This window comes from Lissotriton vulgaris, chromosome 4_1 (assembly GCF_964263255.1).
Source record: "Lissotriton vulgaris chromosome 4_1, aLisVul1.2, whole genome shotgun sequence".
Classification (NCBI taxonomy): Eukaryota; Metazoa; Chordata; class Amphibia; order Caudata; family Salamandridae; genus Lissotriton; species Lissotriton vulgaris.
The window spans coordinates 697198079-697210518 of NC_141691.1; the positions used below are offsets into that span (position 1 = coordinate 697198079).

At 38.2% G+C, this 12440-nt stretch overlaps 1 protein-coding gene across 5 annotated transcripts in view; it reads left to right on the plus strand.

Annotated features, from left to right (window-relative positions):
- MAK (male germ cell associated kinase) overlaps nt 1–12440 on the plus strand; it is a 698372-nt gene that overhangs the window by 239594 nt on the left and 446338 nt on the right. For 3 of the 5 annotated variants that reach the window (XM_086964989.1, XM_086964985.1, XM_086964987.1), the window contains exon 5: nt 4720–4802. In XM_086964989.1, the coding sequence (XP_086821115.1) occupies nt 4720–4802 (83 nt within the window). Of the gene's footprint in view, nt 1–1602; nt 1683–4719; nt 4803–12440 lie in introns of all 5 variants that reach the window. The other 2 variants (XM_086964986.1, XM_086964988.1) reach the window with 1 other exon arrangement.

A 12440-nucleotide genomic window follows, 5' to 3' on the forward strand; every position in this document is an offset into this window, starting at 1 on the left:
TGGATGTGGCAGGTCATACACTCTAATGCATTGATTGTAGCACTACCCGAAACTGCACTCTTATTGTACAGGTGTTCCTGAAGCAATTAATATCATGTTCAAGGCCACGATCCCTGGGTTCCCTTCATAAACACTACTTGGCCTACACAATAAATGGACCTTTTCCTTGTTCTCCAGAAGGTGTAAAGAGATGTCACTTTTGCTATGCCATTACGGCCTTATGGAATAAAGCTCAGCCACCATACGTTAAGGAATAGATAAATGAGCTGTGGGATTTCTTGGGGAGGGAGAATGAAGGGAAGATGTTTTTAAGAAGATTTAGCCACCATTTATTAATTTTTTAAGGAATTTAAAAAATAAGTCCTCTATCTCAAAGTGCTGCATATAATGCCAATGACAGCTTTACTCATCAACAGATGCAAAGTATAAGTGCTGCAGAGTTTTGGCAGCCCTTTGATCCATGCCTTGTGACTCAGAATATGCCAGGTTGTAAGATTGTGTATGTAGGTGACTTCCAGAGGGTCGGAACGGTGGGGCAAGAGGGGTTGGGTATTTTGATACCGTGTTGTTTGTTCCTCGTCAGCCTTTGGTTATAGGTGACAATATGTGTTACCTAAATAACAATAAATAGATTTGATCCATAAAGATAGGCTGTGTGTCCTGTGCAAGTAATATGGAATCTTAAGCACTTCATCTTTTTAGTAACACATTGGCACGATATTTACTTTGCTGTATTACCTTATAATTCAACTGTGAAAGTTTTTGTATAAAATAACAGGTGACTTACCAGGCTGTGAAAAAGTTCTCCTTAACATCAATTAAAATGTTCTTTTTCAGTGGAAGGCAAATGTATCTGGGGCCAGATCAACAACCTTGGCTACTCCCGAAATGTCATATTAGACACCCAGAGCAGAACAATTGGGAGAATATTGTTTCTCCCTTTTCTGTTTATTTTCATCCATTTTCATCCATTATATTAGAAATTATGTTTTTTACTCTTCCTTTAAGAATTTTGTTTGAGTTGCCATATCTCTGTACTCGATGAGGAATCTAAAAGTCTCTCAGCCCAATATCGTAAAAAGAGTCCCTTGGAGACAGACTTAAGGGTACCAGCTGTAGGCAATACATGTTATGAATAAAGGTAAAACTTAAAACCAATAGATATCAGCATCTGAAATGTCTGAGGTTTTGTCTGGAACCAAGGGATAATCAGGTTATTGATATTATATAATATATGACTAGCATAACTAGCTTAGGGATAAGACTTTAAAACATTTTGAATTCTCTCAAAACTACCATTTCAAAATCATTTACAAAACATGTTTACAGTGTACATTAGCAAAAACACTAAAAATCCAGTTAGAAGAAACATTTATGGTCAATTTATGAGACCTGTGTCTTTTTTTTAGTTTATCCTACTCTTAATATTTTAACAGGTGTTAAGGATTCTTTATTTACAGGCACATATATTCTACTTAATGTAATGTTGGTGTGTTTTGTATTCAATTAGTTCATACATATTGTTAATTCTTTAAAGAGCATGTTTCATTAACCACAGCCATTGACAGAATTATTCAAAATTGTTGGTTTGTTTCTTCACAGAAATAAGTTGTTCCCTGAGCCAGTCATCAGAAACATTATGTTTCAGATTTTACAAGGCCTAGCATTTATTCATAAGCACGGTAGGTTTTCTTGAGGATTAGAGCTGCTTTCTCTCTGGGTGTAGGTTTCACTGTTCACAGAAGAGCATACAAAGTCCTCATCATTGTTGTTACTTCTATATACATTCCAGTGCCATAGTCATGCCCATGGCCCAACTTCCATTACCTGTGGCATCACTGTTTTGTGTTTCAGTTAAACTTGTACATCTAAATTTATTATAATAAGTCTTGAAATTGGTCATTTATGCACATGGCTTTTGGGCATACAACACATGTGTTCAACAAACCAATAGTTTGTGAAATATGTTAGAATAGATTTCACAAACATATTACCGGTTCTGACTATCTTTACATTGTTTGGATATGAAAATTGTCATTTGACAGCAACAAAAGGAATTGTGTGTTGCAACTGTGCCTTTTCTTTCTTCGTGGAGTATACTTTGGAGGATCATTGATACTATGTTAATGAATACAGTTTCAAAGATAAGCAGTTATGGTTCTGAGTAATGTATTGAAAATGTATACATATTGAGTGTACCTATAACCCTATCTTTTCTATGTTCACTTGACAATATATCAAAAGGCTCTTTTCATTTAAAATGGTCTGTTCTGTTTCTTTTTTCTTGATATGCTTGTGCTTTGCATCATTGGGTTAAAAGGGACACTGGAACTGGAGCCATCAGCGACATCACCTAACATAAGATCTTTAAGCATACTCTTTGGAATTAGAATTTGTGGCTTTTTGTGACATAACATGTCAGGCGTTTAATGCATATTTGTAGTTCTAAGCGTGAGTATATTATTGTAAGATCGTGTGCACTCATATAGCCTAGCTCCATCAAAGTATGTGTGTTTTCGCTGGAGCAACACCCAACCGAATATTAACTGATACAAATTTGTATATGCTTCAGAGTGGTAAGCTGGTGGTATTTAAATATCTTTTAAAATCTTTCTTAAAGTTCCTTTTTTCGTACACATGAATGAATAGTGAATTCTAAAATTCAGGGGGTAAGACACTGAAGCATTTGGCCCCATTAAAAATTAACCCATATTATGTTTGCACACATAATCTCTAGTGGGTTTAGCTGGCTGATTAGGATGAAGAAAAATGTTTTCATAAGATCAGTGCTTCCTCTGTCACATATAATATTTTAAAAAGTCCAAGCAGAAGAAAATCTATTAAAAGTTAATGCATTGAGCAAAGCTTTTGAGGTGCTTGATCCCTTCTTCTTGTGTATGAGGCTCCAGAGATCCCTTGTATTTATCACTTGACAAAAATCCTTATTTTGGAGGTCAGTACTGTGTAGTCCCATGTAGAGTTGGCCATATAAACTATGACCAATGGTGTGACAATCAGGAATGGAAGGACACTTTTTAAAAATTGAGAGACGATCATCCTTAAATTATTATTAACTTGCACCGCTCTAAATAGTTTTGACTTTGCTTGCTGGGATAATAATATGGCAAAAGGTACTAGGACTAGTGACACTTTGGACATTAACAGTGGGATGGAAGCTTGGTAAAAATATTTTGCTGGTATTGTGGCATATTGATGCACTTTCTTTTTTCTAAAATAAGTGGATCCTCTCCTTTATCACAATTACAGAATACATTAAGCCCTTTTCTTGTTTGCATGGCATCAAACCTATTTGTTCCCAGTATTTCTTTGCGCTTCCAATTCTTTATACTTACACACTTCCCATAGCATGTTTTAATTGTGTTTAACTGATTGGTTATCTCTAGCCCCACTGGAGAAAACTTAAATATTAAGGGTGCATGGCTAGTATTGTGTTCCTTGTGTTCTAATTGTTCTTGAAAACAGGATTTATAGTTTGCTCAGTGTTCTTTCCCATCCATAAACAAGAAAGATTTAAGTATTGTATCTGTAGTAATTTAGAGGCTCAGTAAGATTCTAACACAGTAAGAGCTATTTATTTGGCATGCTTATCCCCTCCCGGATCTTTTCCATCATAACTTGTTTAGCTTTTTTGATTCACTTAAATTCTTAATCTAGCCTCTCACTTAAAGTTAAAGTCAGTAGTTGCACATCTAAATCATATTGTTGGGGGCAAACTTGAATGCTTAAACTCTGTTATTGCTTAGTTTCCACCAAGTTGAAAAGTGCATTGTCAAGTAGTGCCCAGTATGAAGTGTTCATAAAAGTCCCAATATATTGTTTGGATATATTATTTACTTAGTTTACTGTCTTAGTATCTCAAGGATAGTTATATCAAAAAGAGATAACTTTGAACTGATATGTTGTCCTTCATGTCCTGCAACAAGAAATCTTGCTAATTAGAAAAAAGGACTGTGTCCTTCATATGCTTAGAATAGTTCTACTCATATTAGGAAGCTCCATATAGAAAATCTAGGCGAGTGACAAGGGACTCATTTTGGAAATTTAAGACCTGGCTTTTGCTTTAGTTGTATGCATATCACAGTAATGTTGTCTTTGTCACTTTGTTTAGACTGGGCCATTCTTTTAATTTAGAGGCAAACAATGCTTAGGCAGAAACAGTATTTTTGCTTAAAAACAGGACTTTAGCAAGACCCATATTTAAGACCATTCATCAAAATTCTTTAGTCTGTCATTGATGTAGACCTTAATCTGTATGGTTTTTTGAAAGAATATACTGACTTCTTTACTATTGACTATCTGCAATGCCAGTTTATGATATGCATTTATTTCTACTTCATTCCAATGAAGTGATCCTTTCAATTCGTTGAAGGGCTCTATTCGCTCAATTTTGCAGAAGAATTGGGATTGCTTGGATTTAGCATGATCCTCGTTTGGAAAAATACATTGTGTTTTTACAGGACAAGGGTGTGATTGTTTAGTACTTGTATGATTTGAACAACATTTTGAATGAATAGAGCTTTTTTCACAAGAATAATATTGCTAGTATTTAGGTGACTTCTAAACTGTATTCAAAGAAATCATGGTATCGGATACCTCCAATGTAATCCCGTCGTTCTACTATGTTCATTTCACTTCATCTCTTTTTTCCCTCTCTGTCTTCTATTTTTCCATCACTTATGTGTACCTTCTTCATGCCAGAGAAAATAAGATGTTCACAGAAAATGAAGTGCGGAACATAACGTTCCAAGTGCTTTCTGGCTTGGCCTTTGTGCACAAGCATGGTAAGAATTACTAAGACTTACTGTACTTAATACTTTTGCCTTTCTTTTGTGTTATTGTGAAATACTGGAATTAACTATCAGAAATATGCTTAAGGTATTTTTTGTTGATTCCCATTCTGTTAATTTGGGTAAATACTTACATGCATTATGACTTTTGCCTCTTCACTGGACACCTTGCACCTTAGCTGGTTTGTAAGCATCAGTATACTAGAATCTGGATATACATTTTTAATTGTCAACTATTTATTTGCGGTCATGCACTTTCATTATCAATGCTCTTGTGAACACCTGTTTTTGAACATTCAATGTTAAAATATTACTGCATATAGGGCCAGATGTACGACCCTATTTTGCATGCACAAACAGGTTTGCGACCTGTTTGCCCATGCAAAATGTTAAAGGGACTATGTACAATTCCTAAATAGCCAGTCGCAATTTATTTGCGACTCTCTATTAAGGAATTGTAAGTCGCTATTAGGAAGGGGCGTTCCCTTCCTAATTGCAACCGCAACCCCCATGTATAAATGTTTTGCAACTGCAATTGTGGTTGCAAAACACTCACAAATTACCACCCTCTTCAAGAGGGTGGTAATGCAGTCGCAATTTGGAAGGGGTGCCCAGGGGACCCCTTCCACTTTGTGACTGTCTCAAAAAATATTTTTTAAGGTAAGGCAGTGGTCCTAGGGACCACTACCAGCACTTAAAAAATAAACAAAGACGTTTAATGTTTTTTAAAAAATGCATCACGTTTTCCTCTAAGGAAAACTGGCTGCATTTAATAAAAACTGCTTTATTTAAAAGAAGTCCCAGACATGGTGGTCTTCTGAGCCCAGCAGACCACTATCCCTGGGAGGGCCTGTCATTCCCAATGAGCTCGCAAATTGCAAGAGGCTCACTAATATTCATGAGCCTCGCAATTTGCGACCCCATTGGGAATCACAAACCGTGTTAAACACACTGTTGTACATGCCAAATAGCACCTCGCAAATTGTTAGTCGCAAATGAGTCGTAATTTGCAAAGCACTATTTTGCACGTCTTACATCTGGCCCATAACCTTTATTTTGTATGTGGTTTCCTTAAAACAATTAAACATTGCACAATTATGTGAAAAGCTGTTAATGTGTTGTAATCAATCCAACAAACAACCTCAGTTCACAACAGATTTTAGAGCATCACGATGAAACTAAATGTAATTGTTAATTGTGAACTGATGCAATGTAGGCCAACCTTCTTATAGGCTGGCCATTGATTCCCAGGGTAACACAAAACTTGCATTTGATCCTAAAATCTCAATTAAGTTAGGTATAAGAACATCTCTAACAACATAAGGTGACAAAGGGAACTGGTAATTTGTTATACAGACATCTTTCATTCTCTGTTTCCATTAGCTGCATGGTGACACTGTCCTTAAATATGTGCATCATTTGTGTGGATATGAGAGTTTCTCCCCTCAGTAATTTCAGGCATGTTTTAAATGTCAAAATTAAGAAGCACATACTGAACTTTTTTTGGGAAGTGTAGAGCTCTAACTGAAATACCTATTGTATATTGGCTCCTTCATATTGCTTACAAAAACCTTGATTCCTTGTTCCAGATTGAACCTGGAAATAATTCCAGCAGTATGTCATCTGAGGAGCGACGCAACACCACTAAAAGTGATGTAATTGGAACATATCATTTATTGCACATACATTCTTAATAGGGGATTAATCTCCTGTATTATTTCTTAATGAACTAGTCTCGACTGGCACTTTTTATCCTTTATTATTACCTACAGTTTAGTCTTTCTTGATTGAATCATTATCATCTCAGTGGCTGAACCCATGAAGATTTTAGTTTGATGCAGGACCGTTGTGGTTAGACACTTTTTCCTTTAATAATCATATTTTATATAAAACATAAAATCAATTTCAGATATGTAAATTTCACAGTCCATGTAGAAATATATTAATTAGTATTCATATAGAAGTTTCACATGTGTTCCAATCAAAAGAGGATTTGATCAGATTGAGAAACAGCATGTTATCTTCTTAATAGGCCACTCAAGTTCCACTCTTTGAAAGTGCTTAAAAAATGAGTGCCCTCCAGCAGACTGTGTATGCGTTCGGCCCCCTGTCCACTTTCCCCTCTGCACAATTTTTATCAAGGACATGTGATTTAACCATAGTATAGGTAGGCCCTAAATTTTAGTGTCTACTAGTAGTATCCAGGAGCTTATTGGGTCGAATTTGGGTTCCAATCTAAGGCAGCCATATGAGACAATTTATTTATTCATTTATTTAGCTGGGAGAACATGGAGAAGATGGAACACTGGCCTTTAAAAGGAAACAAAAGGCCCTGCATTGGCAACCACAAAATGCTGGATGCTGGCAACTGAAGCTGGCCATCCACATTGATTGTAGTAAGCCCAGCTTGCGTCTTTGCTAAGAAATGAAAGAATGAAGGTACCTTTAAATTTGACAAAACCGAAGGGGATGATGGACGGAGTGTTTAACATTGCAAGCACTCACCCCCATTCAACTGATCTGGGTTTAATCCATCATCATTCTTTAGCTCACTCCGCCACCTCAGTTTTGAATCCATATAGCTTAGTGTGCAACAACTGGGCAAACCGTTCATGTACAACCAAAACAAACATTGGTGTTATTTTTGTTCAAGAACAAGATTAGCATACAGATGTTCGTTTTGACCGCTCCATTCTTCACATGTAAGTATTCCCCTATGTATGGCACAGGGTTGAGTCAAGTTCACTTTTTCTACTAGTAGGTCAATGATTATGGTTATTCTACATTACTCTGTAGATAAAAGACAATTATCCAGTCAGTGCTCATCTTGATGAGACCCTGGGAATTATAGCAGGAGTTAAAATGTGTTGATAACAACATAATCGAGGAAATGTGATTACATTTCCATGTTTTGATTTGATTAATTTCCGTGCAGCCCGATGCATTTAACAAATAAGGATTGAAGAGGTCATTAGTTGTTTTCATTGTGACGCACTCAAGTGTAACACAAAAGTAGCGCCCTCAATCTTAAGGCCGGCGCTCCGAGAACATTGGAGTATTCTTTTTCTTAAATGCCAATTTGCACTAATCCAAACCTCTAGGTCTGCAAATGGACCAAGCACCCTTTATTATAGCTCTGTCATTATATGGTGTTATCATGTACTTTTGGCAAAGTAAGAGTGAGGGAATAGTAAAGAAAAGATAAACAAGCATTGACAAAGCCAATTGCTCTCACTTACGTGAGAGCAGTTGGCTCTGCTAATGTCTACAGACATGTTGTAATGCAATGTGGCTCCTGTTCAGAATGGCTGAAAGTTTGTGTAGTGGAACAAAGTAGTCGTGTAGAGCAAAGAACACGTACTTTGACCTTGCTCCAGGGAGGCGATGACACAAGAAGGGAAGGGAAATCTACGGGAGCTAAGCAATCAAAAGACTGCAAAGGAGAGTGACAATGAAAACAACTTATGGTATGGTATGCTGTGGGTGGGTTGTAAGCCCTCTAAATCGTAAACCATACGTTTGTAGCACAGGGCATTCGCTGTGTAGCTAATACCTAGAAAGGGCTTACCAGGTTTGCCAAGAGTAAGTATCAACGCCTATCAATTTAAGCAAATTTCTTGATTCCTACGAAGGAACCCCATGATGGGTTTTGTTTTTTATCTAGAAATTCACATCTTGGACATTATATTTTTTGTGGGAGCTTATATATTCATACCTAAACAAAATAAAGATTGTTATGGAACGAAACACCTTGGGAGCTGTGTGGCTCAGTCATCCATCATGCCATCAAATGGACTGGTTCTGATTCAGGATGCTCTGCTTCTGCAAGTCTTCGCTTGGGGAAGATTGCTACAAATTCACCAAATGGGGTTTCTCTTTTCGAGCCAGTGAGTTCAGTCAGTGAGGTCAGATTTCTGCTTTCTGAGTCTAATGGCCTTGTGCATCTTTCTGGTGCTGTAAGTGCACCTAGTGATGAGATGCTTCCAATGGATTCTATGTTTGCAATGAAACCACCTGACAGACCGATAGTATTCCACCATCTTTCATTCAGATTCTATCTGAATTGGTGGGTGTCCTCTGTGAATGTTTCAGGGAAACCTGTTTTTGACCTTCATAGCCTCAGGTGATGGTGGTTACAGATGCCTCACTCCTAGGTTGGGGAGCCCCCAATAGGGACATGGGTGTAAAAGCCCTGTGTTATCAGGAAGCCTAAATAATGCATATATGCTTTTTAGAATTGAAGGTGAACCCTCTAGAGCTGGAGCCTTTTTTTCAGTGTTGGAGGTAAGCAAGTTAAAGTACTGTTGGATAACATGACTGACACTTTTGCTTAAAGACACTGTGTGGTGTATTGATGCTCCAGGGATACAGGACTATAAATGGAGTAATTGGTCCTGCAGTAGATCATCAAGAGGTATTTCAGAATGCAACGGTTGAGCAGGTATCTTTTTATCACCCATGATTGGAAGCTTAATCAGGAAATTATAGACCTCCTTTGAGATGTGGAAGTTTCCAGACAGACAACAGAGTGTCATTCAGAAAATCTGAATCCTTAAATTAATTAAGCCTTGACTTTTTTGAAAAGTCTGACCCTTGTTTACTGGCCATTAAAAAAAATGGGTTCCGGGTTGACTGGGGTTCCAAATGCTTGATGCAGCGGCAATGCAAACCTTTTGCAATGGGTCCAAGCCACTGCAACAGCGGTGATACATCGGTTCTAATCGAAGATGCACTGATCAGCCGAGGCGCTGCATTGGTTCTGTTCAGGGACGTGGTGCTCAGCAGAGGATGCGTTGTTTCCACTTTAGAAACAGTTTAGGCCCACTTCCAAGCATCCAGGACTGGGATGTCACCACTTGGCAGGGAGACTCGCAGATTGCAGAGTCCAGGTATAGAAGCAGGTAGGTTGGAAATATTTTATGTCCCTGAGACTTCCGATCAGGAGGCTAGCCAGCTGGCCCTTTGAGTCACTCTGGGTTGAAGTGATGAATTTCCAGTCCCAGGCACAATGGCAGCAGGCTGCAAGACAGGAGTTCAGCAAAACAGAAGTTCAGCAGAGTGGCATACTATCAGGTCCAGAAGTGTACTGAAGTGGGAGTGTTGGAGGTCTATCACTTATACCTAGTTTGGCTCTTGAAGTGGGGGAGACTTCAAAGATAGCCCTTTGAAGTGCACAGAGATCCTGCCCTTCTTGCCCTGACCCCAGACTCACTAAAGGGGGTATGCAGACCTTTGTGGGGGGACTGGGCACAGCCTATTGAGGTGTAAATGAGGCTGGGCCCAGCTCCTCGCTCCCATCCTTTCAGGATGCCCATCAGGTCACACCTAAGTGCCCCTTGTTTTTTGGCTGTCTAGGGGAATACACAAAGCCCAGCTGTCACCCACCCCAGACGTGGTCAGAGACAGCCAGCAGACACCAAATGGCTAAAGCAAGAAAATGCCAACTTTCCGAAAGTGCCATTTTCCGAACACTCCAGTGAAATGACTTCAAGTACAGTGGGTTTGTGGATTAAAAGTAGTTTATTCAAAGTAACAACCCCAGGGAGATCCAAGGACCAACTCACTCAGGAACTGTTCATCTGTGTACTGCCCCCTGGATTCCACACTCTGGAATCCAGTGAGCATAGAGACCATAGAACATTACATCATTACAAGGATATAACATATCTCCCTTTCTATAAAAACAAACAAAACAAAACCTAAAAGAAAACAAGAAAATATGCTTCAAACCTATGACACGTATTTGAGTACCCAAAATCATGAACAGATGTAATCCTTCATCCACATTCATGAACAGATGTAATCCTTCATCCACACTGGTTTACACTTAGGCCTAGTAGATAAAGACACTGACATGGGAACACCATCTCTTTTCTCAACAGATGTTTTTTGAGAACTTACAGCCTGATCAGAAATGTGTTTACATTCAAGATCATTATACCTTGTAATGCTTCTTATATTCCATTGCTTACAGTCATCTAGTGTCACTATGTTACCAGTTACTGAAACAATTTGTTTGGGTTTAGACCATTTAGAGGAACCAGGTTTCCGATTTCCCATTAATTGTGAACGTACCCAATCGCCAACCTTAAATGTTCTACTACTGCAGTTGATTTTTGAATTATGACTATGAACATATTTGTTTTGATATTGTCGAACTTTACTTGCTAAATTCTTACCATCAATTACTTTTGGACAGTCTCTAGACATCCATGCGGGTTTGACTTTAGATCCAGCCGCACGGCCCTTTAATAAAGAAAATGGAGAAACTCCAGTAGCTGTATGGGGAGTATTCCTATAACACCACAACATTTCTTTAACAGCATCTTTGCAATCATCGTTATTGTTGCTAGCAAGTTGAATGCATTCTTTCAAAACTCGGTTGAATCTTTCTATCAAACCATTTTCTCTAGGATTATATACAGAAGTAGTAATGTGTCTTATACCCACTTTTCTTGGGATTTATGAGATTTGTCACTAGACATACATGCCAGACAATTCCTAACGCACCTGTCTATGTCTTTGTCCATTCCAATCCACCAAAAATGATTTCTAGCCCTCCTTTCCATGCTAGTCATTCCACTGTGTCCTTCATGTAACAAATTCAATAACTTGTCACGCAAAACCGCAGGTACAACTAATCTGTCACCTCTCCTAAGAATTCCATCATAAAACGATAGTTCCGGCCAAACCATCTTATAATCCGCCAAAATGGACTTGTCCAGGGAAGACAGATCTACACCGACGTGTAGGTTATTAATAATTTGTTGCAGCAAAGTGTCATCGGTCACAGCTTGAACCCATTCCTGTTCACTAAATTCATTATTGCAAGACTCTTCAATACTGGCAATTAACCACTCATCATTATCCTCAGTTGTATCATTCTTGACACACGGCAAAGGGAGGCGGGATAAACAGTCTGCACTTATATTCTTATGACCAGGAACGTAGTTTATTTGAAAATTATACCCCTGTAATCTATATAACCACTTTGCTATTCTAGGTGTAGCTCTTGCAGCACCTTTAGTGGTAAAAATATCAATAAGAGGTCGATGATCAGTTCTTAATTCAAATGAAGTTCCCCAAATAAAAGTCTTGAAATGGTCTACACCCCACCAACATGCTAATGCCTCCTTTTCAATTACAGAATATGAAGGTTCAGCACCCTTAAGTGTGCGAGACGCAAAGGCTATAATTCGTTCAATTCCATCGTGCTTTTGCATAAGAACAGCACCTAAACCATAAGTGCTGGAGTCCACAACAATTATAGAAGGGTGATCAGGATCATACGGTTTAAGAGCTACAGCTTTAGTGATATCATTTTTGATGTTCTCAAAGGCTTGTTGACACAAGGTTGACCATACGAAAGAAGTACCTTTTTTCATTAGTAATCTTAAACAATACACTTTATCAGCAAAGTTTGGGACAAATTTAGAGTAGTACTCTGCAAGTCCCAAGAATGATCGTAATTGATCCTTATTAATGGGGTGAGGTGCTTTCTCAATGGCATCCAATAATTTCATTTTGGGTTTAACACCTTCATTGGAAATGGTATGACCAAGATAATCAATTTCTTTCACCCCAAACTTGCATTTCTCACCACATACAGTCAGACCAGCATCTTGTAACTTC